The sequence below is a fragment of the Pyrgilauda ruficollis genome, unplaced genomic scaffold, assembly GCF_017590135.1.
Source record: "Pyrgilauda ruficollis isolate IOZ18807 unplaced genomic scaffold, ASM1759013v1 scaffold139, whole genome shotgun sequence".
Lineage (NCBI taxonomy): Eukaryota > Metazoa > Chordata > Aves > Passeriformes > Passeridae > Pyrgilauda > Pyrgilauda ruficollis.
The window spans coordinates 503,020-529,417 of NW_024512432.1; the positions used below are offsets into that span (position 1 = coordinate 503,020).

Below are 26,398 nucleotides of genomic sequence, written 5' to 3' on the forward strand. Positions count from 1 at the left end.
TGAGCTAGGATTTTCCAGGCAAGAAGCTGGGCAGGTGCCGAGTGAAGTGGGGTGAAATTGTTGTTGCTGTGCTAGGGGAGTTGAACAGCACCAAGGCTCAGGGCCTCTCTCTCCACATAACACACTATCCCTGAGCAGTCTGCCCTGGGCTTGTGTTTGCTCCTCCTTTCTCACTTGGAAGCCAACAGAATGGTGCATCTAAACACACCAGCAGTCCCTGGGTGGTGTCTTGGTAGCAGTGATCCCACACTGCTCACAGCAAACTGGTTTGGCTTGAGCAGCTCCTGGTTGACTGGATCAGCTAACTCCATCTCCAGCTTCACCACAAGTGGCTGATGTTTTCACTATGTCCTGGAAAAGGTTTGAATAGACACAGTTTCCTGCTCTTGGAAATGAACTCAGGGTTGGGAGACTTGTCAATTGCATTTAAATCCAAGAGAATCCAAGTGGAAGTTAGCATGCTGGTTTTTGAAAGGGCAGACTTGAAATAAATTAGGACACTTAAGATGGAAACTCAGGGTCAGGGACATGAGAAAGGCCTGGGTTTCTCTAAGGCTGCAAAAGTTAGCTGGAATTATAGCCTGGCAGGATCTGGCTGCAGATGTCTCTGCATGGATTCACACCAAGAGCCAGCAGGACTGAGCAGCCACCTGACAAGGCTGCTCCTTGTCCCCAAGCACAGCTGTGTTTAGTGGCCAGGTATCAAGTGAGGATTTGCACTGAGGTATAGCCAACAAATGTAATGGATGTTGTGTCTCCAGACCCAAGTTACTCTTGTTGCTCTTTGTTCTACAGGTCTGTATCCAGGAAGGTGATGGCTGAAAACTGGCAGGGACTGATTTGGAAAAGCAGTCTGAGGCAAAAACTGTGTTTGTTCAAGAAAGCTTGGATCCAGAGGTGACATGTGAAGAGGCTGAGTGTGTCAGAAAGTTAAAATTGAGACCTGTTCGCTAACAGATCGATCAGGATCCAAATGAATCACCAAAAAGTGAGTAAAGCACCCCACTCTGTTTCAGCTGATTTGAATATCTGCTTGCCCTGGGTTTTTTTCTACAAAAAGGTGGACAGGAGCATTTATAAATACACCTGCACCTGCTCTGTGCTGAGAAAAAAGCCCTCGCACTTGTGTGCAGAACTGCTTGTGCTGGGAAGTGTGCATGCCTGAATTATCAGGCTCTGGGTGTCTCAGCTTGGACTACTCTAATTCCTGTGGGTCATTACTCTGTTCTTGTGGCAGGGCTGCCTGCAGCTCATAAAAGCACACTGCTTCCCTGTGGCTCAGTATGAGTGTCATTTTCCCTTGGGAGGCTGGGCTGGTGCTCTGCCATGGCTGACAGACACACACAAACACAAGATGACAATGCACAGGTGAGTTAGTACAGGCTGCATTAAAAGCCCTCGTAGTGAGGGGTTCCCAGGTGTTGAAACATGAGAATTGCTCCTTTTCTGGGACACACGGATCTGTTTGCATAAGGGGATAGAGCCAAGGAGTGCAGAGGTGATGAAGCAGCAGCTGCCTGAAGCTGCCTGTATCCCTGTAGAAGTGCTTTCGGTGATGGCAAAGGCTCGGAGAGGGCTTGTCTAAACCTCTTAAGTGTCCGGGGAGGTTTGCCAAGACTTCTGCTTCTCTCCGATTTCGAGCTGGTCGTAGGGAATTGAGTACCAAGTTTTGATTACAAGGGCACACGTGTCAGGTGTGCATTCCATCTGTTTTTTTCTCGTTGCCATAAGATGACCGCACAGACAGCAGCTGTACTGGCCGGACTTGCAGAGGAAGAAACAACCCGGAGGAGGAAACAAAAAGCTTTTTTTCTTTCTTTTTTTTTTTTCCACGTGGCATCATTGGATGCTGAGCGCTGCCACGGCTGAAGCGCCGCCTCCCCGCGGGCTGCCCGGGGCATCCCCCGCGTCCCCGGGGCGTGACCACGCTCCGGCCTGGAACAGGAAGGGCTCGGCAGCGAGCGGAAGGGACGCGGCGGAAGGGGAAGCGCGGCCGTGGCGGTAGGAGCCATGCGGACCCGGCGCGGCACCGTCCTGCGGCCGCGGGCCGAGCCCCCCGAGCCCGCCGATGATCCCGCCGAGGTGCCCGGCGGCCGCGCCGGCCCCGAGGAGCTGGCGGACGATGTGGAGCGCTTCCACGAGGAGCAGTTCCGCGCCGTGATGGCCGCCCTGGACAGCGGCGACGAGGCCGGGGACAGCGAGGAAGAGGAGGAGGAGGAGGTGCTGGGTCTGCAGCTGCCCGAGGACAGCGAGGAGGAGGAGGAGGATGAGGAGGACGAGATACAGAATCGGAATCCCTTTGTGGAGTACAGCGCAGAGGAGGATGAGGATGGAGAAGATGAAGAAGGTGAGGAAGATGAAAATGATATTGAGGAAGGAGGTGAGGAAGATGAAAAGGATGAAGAGGGGGACCTTTCCATGGAAAGTGACTTGGAGGAGCGCCATCCCGAGGCCAAGCTCCCCCATGAGCTCTCCTGGGGCCAGCGCAAGCAGCTCTACTATGACACGGACTATGGGAGTGATGCCCAGGCCAAGGGCAAGCGGAGCCAGCAAGAAATCGATGCTGAGGAGGAGGAAGAGGAGCAGGAGGCTCAAGTCATCCAGAGACGGTTGGTGCGGGACCTGGGGGAGGATGATTATGGTCTGGACATGATCCAGGGCTACCTGGCTAAGCAGCAGAAAACCCATGATAGCAAGGGGCAGAAAATTGATAAGGATCTACAGGCCCTTTCCAAGAAGGAGCAGCTGAAGCTGCTGAAGCAGGAGTCCCCAGAGCTCCTGCAGCTGATGGAGGACTTTGAGGTGAAGCTCATGGAGATCAAGGATGAGTTGCACCCGCTGCTGCAAATGGTCAGAGACGGCACTATCCCCCAGGGGAAGGGCAGCCGCTATTTGCAGACCAAGTACCATCTCTACCTGAACTACTGTGCCAATATCAGTTTCTATCTGGTTCTCAAGTCCAAGAGGATGCCGGTTCATAGTCACCCAGTCATTGAACGGCTGGTGGAGTACAGAAATCTCATCAATGACCTCGCTGTCATAGACCAAAAGCTTTCCCCACAGGTCCGTATGCTTCTGAGGAACTACTACGACAAGAAGGAAGAGAAGCTACGGAAGGAAAACAAGTTTTCAGTGTTTCTCACCATGAATGGCAACAAAAACAAACCGAAACGTGCCTCTGCGCCTGTTAATGGCCAGGCTGCTGCTGCTGAGTCGTCGGATGAGTCGGAGCTGGATGAGGAGGCTGCCCTAAAATACTACAGGATGATGGAGGAGAAGCTGGCACTCAAGAAGAAGAGAACTCGAGACGAAGATGCGCCTGAAGAAGCAGCGGTGTCGGAAGGAGAGGATCCCAATAAAAAGAGAGGGGTGACCTATCAGATGATCAAGAACAAAGGCCTCACGCCCAAGAGGAGGAAGATCGACCGCAACCCCCGGGTCAAGCATCGGGAGAAATTCCGGCGAGCCAAAATCCGCCGCAAGGGCCAGGTCCGCGAGGTGCGCAGGGAGCTGCACAGATACGCCGGGGAACTGTCTGGCATTCGGGCCGGGGTTAAGAAGAGCAGGAAGCTGAAGTGATAGCTTGTTGTCAGAGCTGCGAGTAGCAGTACTGAATCCAATAAAAATTTTATACACGATGTTGTGGGGTTTATTCTTAAGCAAACTGCGGGTGGGGTGGGATTTGGTTTTTCAGAGGGGGCTTTCCAGAAGGTGCCGTCTCCAAGTGGCACGGGGCCCTTTCCACGCCTCGCCCATGTCTGAAGGTGTTTTCCTCTGTTGTGATGCTCGAGTTTCCCTAAACAGGAAGCCTTGAGAGTTGCAGGGAATGTATCAGGCCAAAGGAATTAAATGGGCTGTGTGGGACTGGTGTGGAGATGGGATTGAATGGATGGACCTCTTGAGGGTGGGTTGGGAAAGGGGCTCAGCAGCTGTCACTGGCCTGCTCTGTTTTGCTGTCTAGTTCTGGTCCATCCTATTCTGTGTTGAGCTGCAGAGATATGGTTAATAGTTAATTTTTGTTCTGATTAATACCTTGGTTAGCTCTTAGATACTTCAAGTATGGGCACTTTTAAATTACTTAGTCCCACGTGGTCTGAAATACTGTTTCCCCTCTTGAATTAAGTGAGAAGCAAAGTGTGGACTTGCCTGGATTTTATAACCATATGTGTGATAACCATATTGACTTCCCCTGTGATAAATATTAAATGTTGTCTGCTGCTACAGGACTAAGCATTGCTGCAGGACCACCTTACAGACGGGTAAGGTGTTATATCTTCAGTGGGCAGGTAAACTTTGAGGGTGTTGTGATTACTGCCATGCCTTTTGGTGTGGGTAAGTGCATTTTAACCCCACACTGAAGTACTTGCCAGGAGCTGACTGTGAGTGGTCAGCTCCAGTCTGGGCCATGAAAGAGGAGTGAGTGATAATTTTTCTGAAGTTTAGCAAAAACTGTCTCGGGTAGAACCTGGATCTGTGTCTGGGACAGGTTTCAGGGAGCCCATGCCTTGGTTGGTGTGCCATGCCATCCGAAAGGTATTAGTTTTCCATATGGAACTATTTCAGGAGAATACTTGCTTTATTTAGTACTGTGATTGCATCTCATGGAGGGTGTTTTGTGTGTGTGATGGGCTTGGGGGAAGCCAAGAGACGAGTGTGTGCTCTGAAAGGTATTAGTTTTCCGTATGGAACTATTTCAGGAGAATAATTGTTTTATTTAGTACTGTGATTACATCTCATGGTGGGTGTTTTTTTTTGTGTGTGTGATGGGCTTGGGGGAAGCCAAGAGACGAGTGTGTGCTCTTGATCCAGTGATAGGCCAGGTGCTGTAATACAAGCATATAGATGCTCTGCTTGTGCTCTGAAACTGAAATATACTTTTGTGGGATTCCTGTGTAAATCTTAACACCCCAGGCCTGTTTCTGCCAGGAATGCACTGTTCACTGCTGGCTGGAGAATATTTTGGTAATTTTCTAGGCTGCTTGTTGAAGGGAGAGGTAGAAACACAATAAGCTGAAGCTGGACAGATGGGAACAGTCCTGTCTCGGGTGCACTGAACAGGTCTCCTTAGATCTGTGCTTACTCACCTGCCCTTACTATGAGCAGCAGTGTTGGCTGCCCTTCCCAGGGAGAAGGGTCTCAGCCTTGTTGAGGAGGGAAGCAGAATTTCCCCACCTCTAACTCCCCACTGGGATCATGATTGGAGACTGCTGCTGATGATGCTGAGCTATGCCCTGGAGGCTCTGCCAAGAGGTCAGTAAGGGGTAAGATGCTGGGCAAAAAAAGCAGCTTAGGTGCTTTTTCTGGGGAGGGATGGTATTGTGTAACAGGAATCACACAAGGTGTGGAAAATAGCCAGCAGAGATGCTCCCTGATCTCATTACCACAGAACCTGCTTGTGCACACTTCATGCTTGATGCAAAAATGAAGGGCTAACGGTCTTTCATGGGTCTGGCTTTGTGCTTCCTTGGAAAGGTCCGAGAAAAATTCTGGTGACTTCTTCCTGAGCAGTAAATAAGTGAAACAACAAATTGGTGTGCCATTACAGGCACGTTCCCCAGAAACCCTGGGATTAGGCTGAAGGCGGGAGAGAAGGCTGCGTGTCAGCAGCCCGGCCCTGCCTGCCGGCAGATGGCAGCTCCTGGGTTAATGAAGATTAACCAGGCTTTATGTCCACTTGATTAGTTCAGAGACTGGACAAAGCCATAAGCGTAATTCCCATATGCTTTTATGTATGGCTGATCATGGGAATGCTGTGGGAGCGGGGGGGGACCCTGTGCAGTGTCTCTAGGAAATACTTAAAGTTTTGTGCTGAAGGGAAATTCCTGGTGATGAACAGGTTCTGAAAATCCCAGAGAAAATGGACACATGAAATCAGGCAAGGACCACAGGTGATCAGGAGGAGAAGCAAGGGGTTGATCTAAGTCCTGGTTAATGCTGCTTTTTCCCTTTTCCAGTACTGCTTCTGGAGAAGGTGCTGACATTGCCAAGAAATGCTTCAGCCATGAGATGCTACTTGTCCTTGCCAGGGTCCTGCTTGGAGAGGACTGGCAGCCTTAGCAGCACCTAAAGCAGGTGGGACTCACCTCAGGTAACAGCTTTGCCTCATGTCTGACACCCTCACAGCCTCACCTGCCCTGGCTCCTTTCCACTCGCTTGCTTGGAGCACAGTAATGCAAAGGACAGTCAGTCCTGCCCCACCTGCACGATTCATATTTAAACTGACACAGGCAAATGTAGGAAGCTTCAAGGTATGAGGTATTCTTTTGTTTTTCTGCACCTGGAAGACATAGTCCTTGGGAGGTGATGAGCATCGGGCAGAAAAGTACAGTGGCAGAGAGGGGGACAGTGCTTTCTGCATCACAACCTGAAATTTCTGTTTATACAGGACAAGGGAAGTATATTGAATAACTTACATGGAAATACGTTTGCTGCTGCCTTAGATTTTGTCAAGGTTTTCCTAGCTGTGTGGGTTTTCCTAGCTGTGTTCCATAATATTCCATCACACACAGTCTGGATATTGTTTTACTCTTGTTAGCATGTAGAAATTCAAACAGTCAGCTGTGTGATTTGTGATGTGGATTAAAGCATCTGTTCAATTACTTGCAACATGTTGCATGAATTGGGGCAGGGCTGAAAACTTAGTCTCCATGAATCAGTAGCCTCTCCGGCTTTGCTTTTGCAATTTTAATGCGAGATTTAAAAAGAAAGCTGCAACGTGTTTCAGCTTAACCCAAGTGCATGGAAGGCAGGGTGTTCTTTAGAAACTGGCAGATTTCTATGCTTTCTGCCTGCTGACAGCACCACCGTCCACATTAATTGTCCTGTCTTCCGAAAGACTGTCCCAAGTGAAATTCCCAGTAGCACGCTCTATTTGGCAGTTTTAATACTAAAGAATATACTTGGACCTTGTCTCCTTTTGTCCCAGGATCTCAAAACGCTCCTGTCCATGAGCTCAAGGGGAGGCAGGAGACGGTGCCTCGGCTTCGCTTCACGGGTAAGAGCCGCTGCACCATCACAGGGTGGCGGCTGTCACCTGCCGTGCTCCCCCGTGCCGGGGCCAGCCGCTCCCCGGCGGTGCGGGGGGAGCCCCCGGGGGCGGAGGCTGGGGCGGCCGCGGCGCTTCCCGGCCGGGGCGGGGCGGGGGCGGCGATGGCGGAGGCGGAGCGGGCAGCGCTGCCGCCGCCGCCGGCGGAAAGTTCCCGGGACGGGGCCGAAGCGGAGCTGTCCCCCGGCATGGAGCGGCGGCCCGAGCCCGGGGAGGCGGCGGCAGCGGCGGAGGAGGAGGAGGAGGCGCGCCCTGCCTCGCCGCCGTTCTTCCTCCTCTACCCCGGCCATGGAGGCGGCGCCGCGGCCGCGCCGCCCGGGCTGTGGAGACCCCCGGCGCCCCGCGGCGGGGCCGCGCTGCCCGTGCTGGTGCTGAGCTACCCGGGGCCGGACGGAGCCCGTGAGTACCACGGGGCTGCTCCCGGGCCGGGAGCCTCCCTCGAGGCGGGGGGTGGGCGGGCCGGGGGTCCCTGGGCGCCCCTGCCCCGAGCGCTCCGTACGGGCGGCGTGCGGCTCTCGCAGGCACGGGCGCGCCCGGGCTCGGGGCGGCCGCCCCAAAGCTGCCCCTGCCCCGCGGCATGCGGGGGAACGCCGCTGCTCCCGGCGGCGGGGCTCGGAAGGAGGCGGCTGGGGAGGTGGCATGTGAGCCGTGCTGGCCCGGCGGCTCAGCAAAACCAGCTCCACAGAGAGCCCTTTGAGGAGCATCGGTGCCGCCCTTGGAAATCCAACAGGCTGTCTTGGACACGCAGGGTGTAGTTTAGGGGCTGGGGAACACCCTCTCGGGTTTCCTCCTGGTGTTGGTGCGGAAGGTAAACCCGTGGCGAAGGCACTGCGCGCTTGAGACCTGAGGAGGCTGAAGTGCATCGCTGTGTGGGGCGTGTAGGGTGGCAAATAGCGTTCTCCTTTTTAAGATTCTTTGTGATGTTCTTGTGGTGTATTTGTGGAAGCCGGAGTACTCTGAAGTACTTGGGTGTGTTTTAAAATGAAATAACAAGTAACGCATGGGTGCGTACAGAAGAGATCTTCTTTTCCATCCATCCTAAAAATAACCAGCAGCTTCATCCTCTGGGCTGCTGCCAGAGTGTGTGTGACTGAGCTTTTGGCCTTTGCTTTGTCACCTCCTGTCCCAGGTGAGCATTCACTCGCTCAGGAGCTGATTTGTTTGGAGCGGGTATCTGTTTTTTTTTCTCCTTTGGAAGCTGATGTACTTGAAGGCATTACTCAGCAGAGCTAGAACCAGTGAGGTAAGAAGTCCATGTCTGTGATGCCAAGAGGAGGTGAAATGCCCTGACTTTGCTCTGAGCTCTATGAAGGACTGGCAGTCTGTGGCTGCCAACTTAGGTCCAAAGTTCCTCTATGTTAAATTGTTGCTTGGAATGACAGGCCCCTTTCAAAACCTTCAGTTTTACTTGTAATTTTTCCCTAATCAGGAGTTCTTTACCCATAATAAACCCTGTGATGTGTATTCAAGGGCTTGAGTCACTTCTGATAGAAAAGAAGACTTAGAGAAAAATATTTCACCTTAGCTGTTCAAACTTAGTGAGAAGCTCTTGTCTGGATGTGGGGAAACTGAAGCATTGAGATTAGCAGATTTGTGCCCAGGGACTTGGTGGAGAAGCTCAGTGGTTGAGCAATGCTTTATCCTGTGTCAGCCTTATTCTGCAGTGATTGTTCATGTAAGCTTTGTGAGAAACCTTTACAAGATGCATATAAAAGTTCCCTTGTTTTCTTGTAAGCCGTGGAGGTGGAGCTGCCTGTGCAGTGCTGAATGTCACAGCTTGCTCGGGGGCTGACTGGTGCAGTGATAGCAGTGCCTGGAGGGAGCAGCAACCAGTATCTATTTGCATGGTGTCTTGGACTCTGTCTTCTGGGGAAAACTCGGTCAGTAAATCACTTTTTCCCAGCATCTCTTTCTTGTTTTGTTTTTTTTTTCTGGTTCTCACATTTCTAAGAGCATCTTAGATTTGTTCCCACAGAGCAGCAGGAGCAGTTCTGCTGCCAAGTCTTAGGTGTGACAGGGAGGCAGTGGCCACTACACCATAAAGTCGGTATTCCACAATATTTTGAAAATGTATTTCAAGTATTTTTTTCCTGTTACAACTCAGTCCTTGAACTAGTGTGTTGTATTCTCACCTGATTCCAAACATCAGGTGAAGGCCGGAGCTGCTTAGGGGAGGAAATTGCAAAAGCTCTTCGTGGCAGCAGCACCTGCTTACTTGTTACAGGTGGTTCCAGACAGAAGGAACAAGATGATGTACTTAAACATGCTGTCCTGCAGCAAAACCTTAGAATAAAAGCAACTTGATTAGGCAGTCCTTAAGAAACCCTAAACCCAAACCCAGACCTTTTCTTGTTCTCACTGAAAGCCTCCCCCATACCATGGTAGTTGAAGCAGACTTTTCCTTCCCTTTCCTTCAATTATGAGAGTTACTTCAATCCTTAAATAATATCTCCGTGTTTCATAGTAGGTAAAGAAAAATTTGTCATTTCTTAATTAAGAAATGGTTACTGATTTTTGGGTTGTTAAACCTTCTTTTGCCCATTCCTGTTTGAGCTTGTAGGGTTTGGACTAGCTGGTATTTGAGGTAATGTGCATATCTGTCCTGGCAGAGGAGTCAGAAGCAGACTTTGCTGTGTTGCTAATTTTATCTCTTTAGATTACATTCCATGTCAGGGATGGCTTTGTCCTTTTTGCTTTGCAATCTCTATGCAGTGAAGGGAAGAACTTTCTCCTAATGATGGGAGCACGGGTTGCTCACAGGCTCTGGAAGTAAAAGTGCACCCAAAGATGCTCCCTGGAGTCCTGAGGGTGGTTTGGCAATTTGTTTGGGTTTCTTTGTGTAGATTATCCCAGTTCACTCAGCTTTGAAACTCCAAGTACTTTGCAGTACAGCTGACCTCCCAAATACTGGTGGCTGACGGAGTCCTTGGTGTTCAGGTGCTTGGTCTTAAAATTCCAATGCAGTCAGTGTGTGATTGTTTAATCTTAAAAATGTTTTGGCAGACCCCTGCTGTGTTTTGCAATCTAGCCAAAGCCTCTAAGGGCTTGTGCCAAAGTGTAGCTCACAGGAGGGTTTGTAGGACCAGCCAAGGCTGCCTGACTGGTTTGAGATGGAGAAAGTGGTTCATCCTGCACAGCCTCCTCTGCATTTATCCATGATTTGTGTTTTCCTGTGTCCATGACCATCCTGGAACCCTGATGGAGCCTTATCAGGTGCCCTTGAGTTGCCTGGTAGTTGTATGAAAGGTTTTGTGGAAACATTATATTTGATACCTTTCTTCATGAGAGGCTTTGTTGCTTTTAATCACTTTGGGGCACAGGATGGGGATAGCAGAAGGTTTGCCTTGTGGTTTTCAGGTGGTGATAAAAAGGTAAGTCATAAGTTAAACAGTTCCTGTTTGGGGTTTTTTGGTTATCTTTTTTTTTTCATTTTTGGAAATAAGTCAAAGTTAAAGAACATTTTCCTAGTACTTTAAATATCTCTGTGGAGTACTTGCAGCAGGACATTGCATAAAGGAGCCTGAAAATAGAACTCAGCTGGAAGGGAATTACTGTCTTCTGTTCTTTCTGCATGTTAACAGCAAACCAATGGAAGTTGAATGGTTCCTGATTTTTTTAGCAGACCTTCCCTGTGATCCTGATGTGTGGGGCACTTGCCTGTGCTGAGTTCAGCTGAAGACCCGTGTTGTGAAATGGGAGCTCGGGGTTACACCCAGTGCTGTTGATATCTCTGATTGCTTTGAAAACAAAGAAATTAAACGGTCTGTATGTGAGAGCTGTTGGATAATAGCTTGAGCAATAGCTTCTGGTGCTTTGTTGATTCCAAAGGGTTTGTTTTGAGCGTGTGCCGTTTGTTTAGACCCTGTCCAAGGGTTAGCCAGGGCCAGCAGCTGTTCTCTAGCAGTTGGTACATGGCCACAGTCACTGTGTTTGGCATTTGGGGTGGTGCAATGTGGATGCTGCAGCTAGAGGCTGTGACTGCTGAAAGGATGTGTAAATATACGAGTTAAGATGCTGTCAGCACGCTTTATGAACTCTGTTCTCTTGGGGAGAAGAAACAATAGTAATTCTTGTTTTCTGTGAAATAATTGCCCTTTGCATCTCTGTCAGAAGAGGCTGCCTGGTGCTTGCTTGGGTTTGGCCTAATGGGGAAAGAGTTGCTGAGTCAAAATGTGCTGCACTAAGCAGGAAGTTTTCACCAAAAGTAACTGCTTCCTCTTGCCAGTCAGAAATAGCAGCTCTTCATCCTCTTGCCCAGTTTTGAGCCTTGTACACGATGGTGTCATTTTCTTCTGAAAGCTGTCTGCATTGGCATGTTGAATTCTTTATCCAGCAATCTGTTTTGGTGTTTCACATCCCCAAGAAACAGATGTACATCCCTCTGAGTATTTCTTAGGGGAACAAAAAGCAGAGAGTAGTCAAGGTCCCATACGTTGGGCACATGTTCTTACCAATATATTGCTCTGGTGACAACCTTCTCCAAGGGTGACTGTCCATCCATTTCGGATGGATGTTGCACATCTGCTCTCCTCAAATGTATTGGAGCCACACAGGAATGAAGTTGGATAAGTTCATTTATTGGTGCCTGACAGGATTGTTGAAGTGGGTGGTGACACTATAGCGACCTTGGGAATGAGAAACCTGTCTGGTGACTTGGGACCTCTTGTCTTCCAGCACCAGGACCCTGGGGGTTGGGGACACAGTTGAGGTTCAGCCAGTCAGGAAGGGACAGGTAATGCAGTGCTGTTATTATAAAATATTGTTATTATATTATTGTTGAGAACTTGAAAGCCTGCTTCTCTTCCTGCTGAGAGACAATATTTGTCAGCCTCACCTGAACAGCACAGTTTTCAGGGGAGATTTTTAAAATATAAGATTGGGTCACAGTGTTTGTGGCGTTCTCCTTTATTGTCCTTCCATGTGCACATGCCCTGCTGGAAGAGCTTCATCCTCAGTCACTGGAGTGCTTAGAGCCAGATCATTTTTTCCTTCCTGTTACCCTGAGACAATAAATCCATCCTACCATTTTTTGTACACGGGAAATTCTAGCTCCAAGGTGCCCCCTGAGAAGATGGCACAGCGAATAAAACGCAAACTGCGCCTCGCACACCTCCCGTGAAAACAAAGGTGCCGATTGAATTCCTGTAGTGGCACGCAGGGATGCGAGCGGAATACAAATGTGCCTTTGTATTGCTGGCTCTGCTCCTTTGTATTCCGGGCCCGATGGATGGGGGTGCGGCCGTGCTCCGCTCGCTCCCCAGCCCGGCGAGGAGCTGCTGTGCCGAGGAGCGCCTGACTGCCGGCCCCGCATCGGCAGCGTCTCGGCAGCATCCTGGGAATCGCAGGCGATCACATGAGCCTGCCTTTCCAGCTCAGTTCATTAGTCAGCCATTTTGGTCGCCACCCTGCTCCCTGCGCACAGCCAATCCCGGCGGCACTCGCTGCCCGGGCTGCGCCGGGAGAGGGGAGCCGCGCTCGGAGCTCGGCGCGCCGGGACGCTGCCTCTCCGCTCGTCCTTTGTTTTTGTTTTTTTTTTTCTCGGGTCATCACCAGAGGAAGACAATATTTTTTTGCTTCTGCTGCCTCTTTTATTTATTTTTGAAAATATTTTTTCCTTGTTTTTCCCTGCTACCTCTGGTGGAGAAGCCAGGTTTTCTGTGGATGCTGAGGATCAATAGCCTCTAGCATAGCTGGAGACGACGGCAGTCGGTGCAAGGAGGGAGGCAGAGCTAAGCGGGAAGGAGCAGCGTTTTTACCTTGCTTGATCTATGAAAAGGCCAGAGCAGCCTCTGTGATCCTGAGCAATCTGTCCTTTAATCGCAAGGTATTTCTGATTTTCTTCTTCAGCAAGGTTTTGTTTTTAGTCCTTATTTTGCCCCCGTTGTTGTTGTACCAGCTGAGTCATCATGTCTGCTCTGACGCCTCAAAGCGACATGCCAACCCCCACCACAGACAAGATCACTCAGGCTGCCATGGAGACCATCTATCTTTGCAAATTCCGCGTGTCGATGGATGGAGAGTGGCTGTGCTTGCGCGAGCTGGATGACATCTCGCTGACACCCGACCCCGAGCCTACCCACGAAGGTACGGTCCGGCTGTGCCCCGGGAGCCCCGGGCCGGCTTTGTTCCGCCGCTGCACCGCTTGGGAGGGGGCGTCTCCGGCACCGCATGCTCGTGTCCTGCCTGCGGAGCCTGGATGGCCGCGGGCACATCAGAAAGCCAAAAACTGCTGCTTCGGATTGCCCTCCGAATTTGTAACCCGGCCCTTTAAGGCAGATTGGTGATCAGTTCTGTTTTTAGCTGTATCAGGTTTGTGTGTGTCAGGAAGGAAGAAAACCGCGATGTGTGCTCGGTGAGACCATTTAATAATGATTTTGCCCTTAAAGCGGGGCTGGTAGCTCTGGTAGTGAGCAGCCAGCTGGTACCGGGGGAGCAGAGTGGCAGCACCGCAGCGAGTGCCTGGTCCTGGGGAGTTTTTGGAAAGCCCCAGCGATTACGCAGCGATGCCCACTGTCAGGTGACGATGCCATCACAGTGCCCCAGCTCGCCTCTGATGAGCGTGCTGCTGTGTGTAATGCCTTGGAAGGCTGAAACGTGGGGATGTAGCACATCTTGCTTTCCCCTGGAAAAAGGACTCCGGGTTGATAAACAGTTTAATAGAAGGATTGGGGATTGAATGCTCTGAATACTAAAAGCATGAGAGGACATCTATGCGGTGCTCTGCCAATAAACAAGTGGGGAAGGAGAGGTGATGAGTTTCTGCAGGTGCCCAGGTTCTGAGTGTCCTTGCTGGATGTACCTTTTAGTTTTAGGGCAAGGAGGCCCCAGCTTCTCGTGCCTGACCCTTTTCCAGTAACTCCTGAAATGCCACTCCAGCAAGCAGTCTGGCTTGGCCCGTTTGATGCTGCCTGGTGAAGTCAGCAGTGTCTTATATTGTCTTGCTGAATGAGACAAGTGAAATTGTGGTGGGGATTTCAGCTTTAAAATACATTTGCACGGGATAATTTCATTTCCATTTGACAGCTGCTTTCAGTGGCAGTAGCCCTTGGGTTTGGATTTGGCTTGCCAAGTACTTAGTCACGCAGTGGGATACCAGACAGAGGTTTCAAAAGGAGAAATTTAGCATTCCCTCTGAAGCATATCCCAGGGGTTCAGGGAGGTGAGTACTGGGTGAGCAGGAATTCGGTTGTCTTCCAATTGCCATGTTCTTGTGTGTTACACTGAGACCTTCCTTGGTCTTACTCCAGTGTTTTTCAAGGTGTAATTACAGCCACTCTTCGGTGAATACAGAAGAGGGTTAGCAAAGAGCATTTGCTCATTTCTTTACTGTATTATTTAATTCACATGTCAAAAATAAATGCAAAAGAGCAGCACTGTAACAACCTTCCTGGTAAATTCAAGTTGCTGGTTGGTTGTTTGGGAGGTGTGTTTGGATCCAGGCTGTATTTTGAACAGAGAAGGTCAGGAAGAGCATTGACAATAGGAAAGCTGACACAGCTGTATCCCAGCGTTGGGTCTGGTGCTACTGCATCAGCACTGCTGCTGTGTCTGCAGGGTGTGCACAGGGCAGGGGGACAGGAGCTCGTGTCCCTGGGAGTGTCCCCCTAAAAAAAACTGACGTGCAAAGGTAGGCATTGTGAAGAAGGAAAAAAAAAAAGTTGTAGATTTCTTCCAAAGGCAGAACAAAGGAGGATAACCTGACTTGCAAAGGTAGGCATTATGAAAAAGGAAAAAAAAAAAAAAGTTGTAGATTTCTTCCAAAGGCAGAACAAAGGAGGACAACTCTTTCCTTAGAAATCAAAGACATGTAAAATACATGTTGCACTAAGTACCGAATCCAACAGTTTGTTGGATTAAGATTTGAAGCCTTCTATTTGCTGTCCCTCAGCTCTTGCTGCTTCTGCAGAGTTTTGTCCCTGGCCTCTCTTCAGCCTGTGATCTGCTGTGCCCCCAGCCCTCGAGCAGCCATCCTGCCTTCACATCCAGTCACAGCAGTTCCAGTCCTGCATGGAGCTGGAGCTTGAGAACAGCTAAGAAAAACTTTTCTTCAAATTAAAAGCAAGCAGCAGATACTGAGTTGCTTGCAACTGTGTATATTCCATATAACCTGTAGCATGGCCACTCAATTTAACAATAAAAACAATTAATACGCTTTTTCAGTTGATTGAAGCAATTCTGTGTGCATATGAAAATAAGCAGATTCTGCTGCTTACTGTAATTCTGCTTGATTAGAGAAAGAACTCATTCTTTTAAACAGGCTGTGATCTTAATAAGACTCTCAGAACCTCCCTGTCCTCTGCAGGCCCCTCAAAATTCCATGTGACATTGGTGGTTGTTAACTTTGTTTGCTTGCAATGCGTGTGACAGTCTTTGAGGCAGCTTTAGGCACGGAGATAAAAAGCACCTGGATTGTATTTGTGCTGAGTGTTGCACAGAGTGTGTGTATGGTTGGCATTGAACACTGGTCTCAGCTTTGGGGAGAAGTTACACAAAATGGCCTTTATAGGCTGTTGTTACTGGATGTTAAATTTCTATCTTGAATAATCATGAGGAGCTTCACAAGAGAGCTGTGGAAATCTTTGTCCTCATGGGATCACCTTGTAATAGCATCCAGGAGGAATAGTGGTGCTAACTTGAGAGAACTTTGAGGAATTACAGAATTCCTCTTCTTATTAATCCTCCTCTATTTGCACTAAGAGGAACAAATGGAATTAACATTTATAACATGTCAAGATGAAATTATCTTTTCTATAGGGCGGAAGCTAAGGTCAGATTTTTTTCTTCTTTTTTGACCAGTAATTTACAAGTTTTAGTTTCTGACATGTCCTTGTGTAGAATGCCCTGACAAGGAGTTGTGGAGCATTTCAGGAAAAGCAGATGTCCTTCAAAAACCTCCTGCCCGTTAATCTGTTACACTGATTATTGAATCATTAGTCAGATTTTACCTTTTTTCTCCATGTTTTATCCAAATGTTTTTCAAAATGTATCTCAGAAGGGTTTAGGGAAGCAGCATAACCTTACTGGTTATGCTTTTGTTTTGCAAACTGGCAACAGTTAACTTGGGTTTAGGGTTTCTCTGGTACTGTGGAATAGGAACAGTAAAGTTGTGGGAGAGGTGGAATTTTTCAGTGCTATGGGCCTTTCCCATTACAAATCAAATCTGAATTCTACTCAGAGTGGCAGGGACCTTTGATGTGTGGACAAAAACCTACATAAAATGACTCTGTATTTGCAAAAAACCTCTTAAAACACCTCTGGTGATACAAACCCTAAATAGATGAGAAGTTTGAAGGAGCTGGAGACTGATAGAACAAATGTGAAGTCAGTAAATGCAAGTTAAATGAATTACAGTGTGTTTGTGGTTATAAACCTTGGGAATAGCAGTTAGGTCATGTAATCCAGACTTCAATGCAGGAATTACTCTTAAGAGTTGTTTTCTTTGCCCTTTTAAGCTGTGTCAGTCTAATTGAAGTCAGAGCTGGGGAGCTTGGGGCAGGGTTAAATCCCTCAGAGGTGGCAAGTCACAAGTGCTGCAGAGAAACCACTTGGGTGTCAGCTGAACTGGGAAGTGAAAGATGGGGACAAAAACCCCAAGGGTTTGGGTTCTTACTTTCTTGGTGTAAACTGCCAAGGACTAAAATAGGATAAGAAATTGCCCATAGCAGTTAGTCATGTGTTTCCCTCTGGAAACAGGCTGGTTGTGCAGAAACTTTCCATAAAGCTGCACACAGTTGCAGCATAGAGAAATAGGGTAATTTTTTGATGGTAATCATGTGGGGATGGGAGTAAGACTTAGGGTGGGATTAAACTGTGACTTCATGTGATGGCCATGGCTGTTTATTTGTCCCGTAGGTGTAATGGAGAGTGGGCTGGGAATATCCAAATTGTCTGTGCTTCTTGATTTCTTTTTATTTCCTTCTGGTTTCTTGCAGATCTTTGACTGCTCTTGTCTTCTGTATGCAAGGCTCTCTGTATATGTGTGTATTTAGAGATGGAATTTTTATGCATGGGGTTTTAAAAGAAATGTTTTTTGTCCTGAGTAGATGGTTCCTGTCATTCCAGGCTGCAGATGCTGGAACCCTTTGCTGATGCCTTTTCTTTGTCAACAGTTAATGATCCATCATGTTGGCAAACCTACCCTGAAAAAATTAGTTATGTACATCCCATAACATGAACAGCATCTACCTAATTTTCTTCCTTGGCCTCTTTAGTTGCTATTAAATGTATTCCTAAGGTAAGGAATATCAGAATGCAATTGAAGTGTAGTAATGCTACCAGAGGTTCCCCTTTCATAATAAAGGAATATTTGTCCAGATTTGGGCCAAGCCTTTCCCAGCAGCAGGGCTGACCTGGCAGCATCACTCAAGACTTTGTGTATCAAGCTCAGTTTTCATTTCCCAAAACTGATGCCTTGGGGTTTTTTTAGGTTATTTTACTGATAGCTCAGCTTCTCCTTACGAGTCTGTATAACATTTCTGTACTTAAAAATAATTTTTAAAGTCTTGACCTATTGAAAAACTTGTGACCTTTTCTTCCTGATGGAACAAACTCATCCCTGTGAGGGTGGTGAGGCCCTGGCACAGGTTTGCCAGAGAAGCTGTGGCTGCCCCATCCCAGGAAGTGTCCAAGGCCAGGGGGGCTTAGAGCAGCCTGGAACAAGGGAAGATGTCCCTGCCCGTGCAGGGGACAGAGGCAGGGGGTTGAATGGGATGAATTTCCAAGTCCCTTTCAACTGAAGGCAGTCTGTGATTCTCTTTTATCTCTCTTTGGAGGAACTTGATATCCGGATGCTGTGTGTGAGATGATGTTCATTGGTTCAGAAAGGATTAGACTCCCAGCTCTATTTTAGAGCTAATAACTTCAGCCTTTAATAACAAAGTAAATGTTGAGCAGCAGTGTGAAATAATTTTCATGCTGTTCCATTCTCCCAGGGCTTACTTGTAGAAGCTTTCTTTGGCTTGGGAAAATACTCCCTCTCCTTCAGTGAGATGCTGCTGCTCTATCAGCCAAGGGAGTGACTGCAAACCCCTCTGTTGTCCAAATAACAGATAGGATTTTCATGATTAATACATTAGGGACAAGTTCTCCAGTCCCTTTCTGAAGAACTGGCTTGAATGTTCATTCCAATGGGATATTCAGTTCCAAAATACTGATCTTCCTGGGAATCTGGTTGGAATGAGTTAATTGTGTTATGGAGACTCAAAAGCCTCGGTCATCCTGTTTTCTAAACTTGGTACATACCAAGTTAAATACTTCCCATCATAATCAAAAGTGTGGAGTTTTTCACACCCAGTAAGGACCATGGAAACTATAGAGTTTCAGGTCTTTGTAATTCTCCTGTGGGAAGATGTTTTTCCTCCCCCACTGTTGCTTGGTGGAATTTCCAAACAAGTGGGAAAATATACAAGGTAAAAGAAGAAATGAACTCTATGCAAAGTGCAGCTGGATGCATGGAGAATGAGTGAAGATTGGAAAGAAAGTGCTAATGAAGTGTGTGTGCTTTTGCCTCTGAACCTATGCAAATGCCATAGTGTACCAGTTCAAATTCATGGAGTTCCTGCTAGTGGGAAGATGGGATTATGGCCTGTAGGGATAGAAGAGAAGATAAATATTTGTGACTCCCTTGGGTATTTCTCTGGGATCTTTATGTGGGTTACTTGCTAAGGGTTAAAAATAAATAAGATGAAATGAAGCCTTTCAGTTGTCTCAGTGGCTGTTAGCCAGGTACTGGTAAATCTGGTTTTGATTGTATGTTTTACCCTGTTCATGCTTTGGGTTAAGAGAAGCATCCAACCTCTCAATATTAGGTAAAAGACCTTGCAGCGGTGGTGTGTGCAGGTAGGGATTCCGGGATGATCAACATCTGGATCTGAGTCCCGGGGTCCCGGGAGGTGTCAGGGACAGCTGAGATCCGGTCTCCTGGCCCTTGGGAAGCTGCAACACCTGTCGTGAGACAACAAAAGCCATCGGTGCGGCTCGTGGGGGAGAGCATCTGCAGGGCTTTGGCTTTAAACAGCAGAGGTTTCCTCCACGGGTAGTGCTTGTTGCTGCTGCGGTGTGCTCAGCCCAGGGGGATGTTGGGACCAGTGTCCGTAGCGGTGCCAGGGTGAGGTGCAGCGCGTTCCCCGGGGCATGCGGGGCTCAGCTCCGGCGCTCCCGGGTGTTGCTGCAGCTCCGGGGCAGGAGGCGGGCGGTGTGTGGGAGGGAGGAGGGCCCGGCAGCCTGTGGACTTTGCTCAGATCGCCGGCACAGTTGGCTGGGGAAGGGGGCCGGAGCCGCTGCCGTGCTTCGGACGTTGTGCCGATGGCGGGTGAGCGCTGGGAGCGCGGTGCGTGAGTGGGGAGCGAACGGTGCCCAGGGTCCGGGGCGTTTGTCTGGCTCCGCTCGCTGGGTTTGGAACGGGGACCTAGTGGGAGTGCTGAAACCTGTTCTCCCTGTCCTGCCTGCTCCTCTCCCAGGATACCTCCCTGGCCCCGCCAAGGAGAGAGAGGCGCTCCCCTGAGTCCTTAGGGGGATCATCATCAGCCTGGGACCCGTGTGGGGCTCGGCTGGGTCACCTCTGTGGGATCTGTCATTTGGGGTGAGAGTCAGAACAGAGTTTAACCTCTGCCGAGCCTTCAAAATGCCCTGAGTGTGTGTTTTCCCTGAACGTGCCTGCTTCCCACGTGTGGCTGTGTCCCTGCCAGCAGCTCTTCTTGGGGCTGGATGTGAGGGAATCGAAGCAAAAGCTGACGTTGCATAAATATCGCAAGTTTAGTGCTTTTATCTTGTAATAAAGTAATGCTTTTGTTGCTTTTCGTTTTAAGATGTGCTTTACAAAAATGTTGCTTGTGTCAATGCAGAAACAAAACTTCTGCAGCTTTTGTGAAGCCTGCCGGTCTGACTCTGGGAGAAAAATGCTTTGCTCTGTTTCTTTTTGTAGACTAATGAACCTTTTTGACTTGCAGATCTCTTGCCACTATGAATTAAGTCTTGTATGATGCAAATCTCCCTTTCAGTTATGCTTTTCTTACACCTTGATTTTGAATCTTTCCTTTAGATCACGGCTTGCATGACGTTTTTCTTTCTTTTCCTTTCCTTTTGCTGTTTGCAAAGACTCTTGGGAGGATTTGACAGATGTGGTGGAGCAATTGCGCGATGATGATTCCGAAGGTGCGTTCCACACCCACATCTCACAGCTCTTGTTTTTGTGCTAATCCTTGGCTTCTGCGCTATTATTTTGAGCCTGAGTGCAAATTGCAGTTAGTTTCCCTTTCCAGTGCCAGCAGCTGTGGCTTTCCTGCATTTTCTTGGTGTTGCTTAAATAAATGTTTGCGGGTTTGGGTTTTTTTACAATTTGAAGTGGAGGTAGAAGTAGATCAACAAGGGCTATTTGCCTTCTCGTAAATGCTTTCAGAGGCAGTAGTTTCCTGAGCCTGGCAGAAGCACAGCCTAAAAGGTTGCAACAACATATGGAAGCTGAATTCTAAAAAATATTTCAGAAATCACTCTGAAGCTTTAGATTTTCTGCAGTATTTCTGTCTAGATTCTTCAGATTTTCTGGCAGTATTTGCCAAGGCTTGGCAGAAATTAGTCTAAAACTTGCATTGCATATTTTTTTAAAACTTGTGAAGTACTAAAAGACAAACTTATTTATAGCACTTCTTCCTTGGTTTTTAAGAAACAGTGCAAGTGTGAAATAGTTGAATCCCCCATGTAGCAAGTGGTTAATCAGTGTGGTACTTTGATGATTAAATACAGCTGCTCCTGCACGGGATTCAGGTGTTGGCAGCACAAAAGGCTGGTGTTCTCCTGCACTGAGCACGCTGGTCCTTGCTGCTCATCTTCCACCCTGGTGCCTTTAACTCTGTGCTGGTTCTGTGCCTGGGTGCTGCCCGCAGCCTCCTCAGCCACAGGCCACGTCCTCCTCTCCTGGCACAACAGCCCGTGCTGCTTCCCAGAAAAGGGCATTTTCCAAGGCAGGCTTTTAGGAAAAAAGAGGGGCTTGGGGCTTCTTTTCATAAAATATTGTCCAGTTTGTTTGGCGTTTATTTTGTCAGGTGGGAGGTGTTTCTCTGTCACAGGGCAGCAGCCCTGTTACATTTCAGCTTACTTTAAGTTGTTGTTCTTGATGTAAGATGGAGAACCATGATGAAATGCTAATGAATTGGCATTGCTTGCAGTGGGTTTGTTCACTTCTCCAGTGTCTCCTCATTCCCTGCCTTTGATCCAAGTTTTAGCTTCGTTTTAGTTGCTTCCTTCTTTTAGAGTAAGTATGAGGAGTGATAAAATTTATTGTCACCAAATGAGAAGTACGAAGACCAGTCATAGCTTAACCCTTTGAGATCCTGTATTGCATTGACTCTTTCTTGACTTTCAGGTTCCTGGGTGCAGATTGTACCATTTAAACAAATTACAGGATTCTTAAGTCCTTTTGGAAACATCTTCGTGGAAGCAGCTGGTTAGAAAATATGTCTGTTCTGTAGAAGCTGCAGTATTTAAATACCATAATGTCCTAAGAGGACATTGCTTTATTTAAAACCCAAATCCTGTGAAAAGGCAAAGTTCAAGGGCTGGGGATTTACTTTTTAAGGTTTATGACGTGGGCTGCGTAGGAAAGCCCCAGCAGAGGTTTTGCAGTTAGAGGCAGAAGGAAGTTGGAGAAGGTGCTGGCTCAGATGGAGCACACCAGGATCACACTTGTCCCAGCTTAAAGCCAGCCTGACAGCTTTACTGTGTACAAGTCAGCCTTGCCTGCCTACCCTGCCTTCTTTAAAGGTGTGTGTGGTGCAGTACCTAGAGCAAGAGTATCAATTACTTAGCATTTAACATTTGGAATAAACCTTAGGGGTTTTATCCAATTTCACACTATATAAGCTAACTGGTGTGCAAGTTGAGAATCTTGGATAGACTGCACATGCAGAGCACAATTGCTCAGAGCAGACTAAGGAAGCAGAAACCTTGGATTAGTATGATATGGTGAAAATATTTTTCTATTGAAATTAGCCAGTAACCACAGCCAAAGAAGCATTTTCTTTGGTGCTCTCTTGTACAGTTCCTTTAATTCTGCATTAGGGATGGGTTTGCCCCCCAAGCAGAGTCACTGTGGATGCCTTGCTACCCATCAGAGCAGCAGCCTTGGCCAGTGAGGAAATGTGATGAGAGAGGATGAGGAGGAGGTCTCTGTGTTGGCAGTCCTGTGCCTGACTCGTTCCTCCACTCCCAGTGATGGTGAGTGTTAGCTACACTGCAGGTCAGGAAATGGATTGGAAATGCAGAGCAGATCACAGGCTCAGGGTACCTCCAGGGCAGCCAGACCCATCACCTTCAGCCAGCAGTAGTCCTGAAAGGCAGTAAAAGCACCTCACAGGCTTGAGGCTTTGTGCTGCTCTGAGCATTGCACTCCTAAATGAGTCCTTGGAAATTCTCTAATCTATGGAGATAAAATTAGAGAAGGAGACGTCTGGTGCTGCTTCACTCTGAAGAAGAAGGGCAATGAGAGAGCGCTGCCCTGAGCTGCTTTTGAGGCACTGAACAAATGAGCTGTGCTGTCAGGTTTGGATGCTGGTGCTGCCCCAGTTCTTCCTCTCCCTGTGCTGGATTTTCCCAGCCCACAGTGACGTGCACTGGGTGTGGGTGTCCTAGCTGGGCTCTTGGCTCCCTTTCTGGCTGGTGGGTGCTGACAGGGTGCCTCTTGCTTAGATCTGTAGTCTGAGGTGTCCTCAGCTCGGGTCTCTGCTGCCAGGAGTAGTTCATTAACTCGAGGTGGCAGCTTGGTTCAAGGGTCCCTGGCTGTTGGCAGCAGCCCTGGATAAGTGGGGGATTTACAGGGATGAAACTGCCTGCACCCGAGACCTGGAGCTCAAAACTTGGGTGTGAGGAGCAGGCCTAAAGGTCTGGATGTTTGTAATGTGCAAGAGAAAGAATATAATCCTGGGACATCTGTGAGTTTTGGGGTTTAGTATGACCTGTCAGGAGCCATGAAGATCAGCTCCTCACTGGTGAAAACCAGTGGCAGAGTTAAAACCAAGAGAGGGAAGTGGGAGTTGGCTCCATGTTACATCTAAGTTTAAAAAACAGTCTTGAGGAAGAGAGATGCAAGTTGGGGCACAGATACATGTTGCTGGATTAAGTGTGAGGGGCTCCAAGGTGATCTTTAGATGGAAGAACAATCCAGAACAAAGCCCAGCTGGAGGATTCTTACCAGTTTGTAGCTGGGGATGTGAGTTGGGACAAGTGATGATCAGAGACACGTTGTCAAGGTGCAAAGCACAGGATGAACACCAGGCTCCAAGTGTGTCTTGCGTTTGAAAATAGGGAGCTCCTGTAGTTATTTGAAGTATTAAGGCACCTTATGTAGTATTATACATTCTATTCCCATGCCATTGTGGCTTTGGCCCTAAACTGCTAGTTGATGTTGATTTTTCTCCACAAAAGGCCTGCAGAGTGCCTCCTGGGAAACTCGCTGCCCCAAAAACGCCTTCAAAGCTGAGGAAAAACAAGAGCAAGGTGGGGTGTTTACTGTAACAAAACCAGCTGTTGTTGCTCACCAGCAGTTTCCTTGCTTTGTTTTTTGCAGACCCGAATTACCTGATGGCTAACGAGCGCATGAACCTGATGAACATGGCCAAGCTGAGCATCAAGGGGCTCATCGAGTCCGCGCTGAACCTGGGCCGCACGCTGGACTCGGACTACGCCCCCCTGCAGCAGTTCTTCGTGGTGATGGAGCACTGCCTCAAGCACGGCCTCAAAGGTAACCGGCCTGGGCAGCAGCAGGGCTCTGCAGCCTGCAGGGGGCACGGGGGAGGCTGCCACTGTCACCGCTGTCACCGCAGTGCATGGGCAGGCCAAAGCAAGGCACAGAACCTGCTGGAGGGGGAGGCTGGGCTGTGGCAGGTGTTAAAAACAGCAGTTCAGTTGTCTTGGTGGAACTCAGTGATCAGGGACTCAGCTGGCTTTTGGCAAGCTCCTGACTCCCTTTTCTGCACCTCCTCGTGCTTTAGCCATGCATCGCCTTGCTGGAAGAGGAACTGCAACCCCAGAGGTCCTTTCTCAATAGCTCTGTCTAAATGGAGAGTTTGGGCTGTGTCAGCTCATGGCTGGAAGCTGCTTTTAAAGCAGAGCTGGTGCTTGACTGAAATCCTGACTCAGAGCTCAAATGGCCAAGTACAGACTGGCCTTCAGGTGCTGCCTTTGGTGGTAGTAGCTGGAGATGGGAAGCAGAAGGGTGTGGAAAATGGTGATCTGCACCCCAGCCATCCTGAGATTCCAGGATACCAAGTGCCTGCCCAGCAGCAGCCCCAGAGGAACCATTCTGGCAGGATTTGGCTCATTTGTTCACTTGTTTGAGAATGTGTTATTTCAGCACAGGTCTAACAGGCTCATTTTTTATTTCTTTCTGTTTTTTAGCCAAAAAGACTTTTCTCGGGCAAAATAAGTCATTTTGGGGACCTCTAGAATTAGTAGAAAAACTTGTTCCTGAGGCTGCAGAGATTACAGCAAGTGTTAAGGATCTCCCAGGGCTCAAGTAAGTACACTCCTTTATTGCATGAGTGCATAATATGGGTTTATTGTGAGAGGGATTCTGAAGAAGAGAAGGAAGGGTGAACAGAACCTCCAGGAATACATCTGTCACCTTCTGCAGGTAAAAATGGATCATTGCTCCCTTAATTTTCATCAAGGATCTGCAGCAGGAGAGCACAGGATATATTCTTGCTCTGTTAAGAGCGTGGCAGCTTATGGGCAGCAGTGCATTTACTGCTTGTGCCTCAGGCATGGGAACAGCCTTTATTGAGCATTTATGAAGTCAGACTCAAGAGGAAGGGAATTAACAGGAAGGTTATAACAGTTTGAATAGTTTTGAGGCTGATGTAGGCAATTCTTCTTGTAAATAACTTCAGGTTAAGTGTTTGTGAGAGGAAAGCTTAGGCACCAAGCTGGAGAAGGCAGTAGTTTGTGTTGAAGAGGGGAGGCAAAAAGCCACAGCAAGCATATGTTGCTTGTAAAAGTTTTGTAGGAATTTCAAACATCACATTCAGTCTTGCCTGTTTCATGGTAAGATAAGCTGTAAGAAGCTTTTAGCTTGGAATAGAAACAATGGGTAAGGAAGCTTTTGTATGAGGATCGGGAGTAAGGATGGATTCATCTTTGCTGAAAGAATAGGTGGATAAATTCAATCAATTGCTTTTGGGGTAGTATTTAGTCACGTTCACACAGACAAGTGCTTTTCCTGGAGGCGTGTGCAGGACTCCTGCAGCAGCTGACAGGAGCAGTGCTGTGCCAGAGCTCCTGGTACCTCTTCCTGTTGTAGAACATTGGAATAGGAAATGAATGGAAGCCAAGAACAGTTTTAGGGTGCATTTCTAAACCTCGTGCTCACAGTGACCCTTGGCAAGTGGCAGGTCCTGTTAGTGAGTCCGGGTGGGCAGTGCTGGCCGTGGCTTCCTTGGGCTGCTGCTGCTCGTGCCCAGTGAGGTCAGACATCCAGATCAGTGTGTTGGAGCCACGTGCTCCCCATGGCTGGGAGAACAGAGGGGAAGGGCTGGCACTCGAGCCCCTGGCAGCCTGTGAGGGCGTTCAGGGGCGAAGCACCTGAGGAGAAAGAACTGAGTTGGTGTTTCTGAGCTGTCTGCCCACATTGCCATCCAGCCTGACCCACCCAAGGAGTGGTGTTGGCAGCTGTGCTGGTTTGTGCATGTTCCTGTGACTTAGGCAGAGCTGGTTGTGACTCAGAAGGGGATGAGCTGAAACAGCTGATCTGTCTGGCAGTATCCAGCAGGGATAAAGCCGGGGAAATCTTTTTAGTATGGCAACAAAACCATCATGAGTTAAGAGACAGTGACAGCCTAATTGGTCTGCACATATTTGTGCTTACATACCTTGTGTTTCTCTGCACCAGTGCCAGTTCTTGGAAGTGCAGAAACTTGAGGTAGGGTGGGGTTATGAGAGCTGTTGGTGACTGTGCCTTGCAGGGTGTCTGGAATTGTTTGTTCCTGGCCTTTGCAGGACACCTGTGGGCAGAGGAAGAGCTTGGCTTCGCCTGGCTCTGATGCAGAAGAAACTTTCAGAGTACATGAAAGCCTTGATTAACAGAAAGGATCTTCTCAGGTGAGTGCTGGACTCATTGTCAGTTGGGTTCACTTCTGCTCTCCAGTAAGATCCTTTCCCAGCTCACTGCTCTGTGTCTCTTGCCTTGCATCTCACAGTGAATTTTATGAGCCCAATGCACTGATGATGGAGGAGGAAGGTGCCATCATTGCTGGCCTCCTCGTAGGTCTGAATGTCATCGATGCCAACTTCTGCATGAAGGGAGAGGACCTGGACTCCCAGGTACTGACTGTTCACTTAATGGGCTTGTTCTGCTCCTTTAAGCTG

The 26,398-nt window shown here is 48.5% G+C and overlaps 2 protein-coding genes across 11 annotated transcripts in view; both read left to right on the forward strand.

Annotated features, from left to right (window-relative positions):
- Positions 1-1,957: 1,957 nt before the first annotated feature.
- UTP3 (UTP3 small subunit processome component) lies at positions 1,958-3,638 on the forward strand. The gene has a single exon (XM_041459678.1). The coding sequence runs from the start codon at positions 2,011-2,013 to the stop codon at positions 3,577-3,579; it is 1,569 nt and encodes a 522-aa protein (XP_041315612.1). The 5' UTR covers positions 1,958-2,010; the 3' UTR covers positions 3,580-3,638.
- Positions 3,639-7,145: 3,507 nt separating this feature from the next.
- The window catches only part of RUFY3 (RUN and FYVE domain containing 3), a 30,890-nt gene continuing 11,637 nt past the window's right edge, over positions 7,146-26,398 (forward strand). For 4 of the 10 annotated variants that reach the window (XR_005954504.1, XM_041459632.1, XM_041459634.1 and 1 more), the window contains exons 1-6: positions 7,146-7,444; positions 20,141-20,197; positions 23,604-23,777; positions 24,434-24,551; positions 26,030-26,131; positions 26,230-26,353. Coding sequence is in view for 9 of the 10 variants with exons in the window: in XM_041459632.1 (XP_041315566.1) it covers positions 7,150-7,444; positions 20,141-20,197; positions 23,604-23,777; positions 24,434-24,551; positions 26,030-26,131; positions 26,230-26,353 (870 nt within the window). In the remaining variant the exon portion in view is untranslated. Of the gene's footprint in view, positions 7,445-12,159; positions 12,870-12,941; positions 13,130-20,140; positions 20,198-23,603; positions 23,778-24,433; positions 24,552-26,029; positions 26,132-26,229; positions 26,354-26,398 lie in introns of those variants that run through there. The other 6 variants (XM_041459635.1, XM_041459639.1, XM_041459637.1 and 3 more) reach the window with 4 other exon arrangements.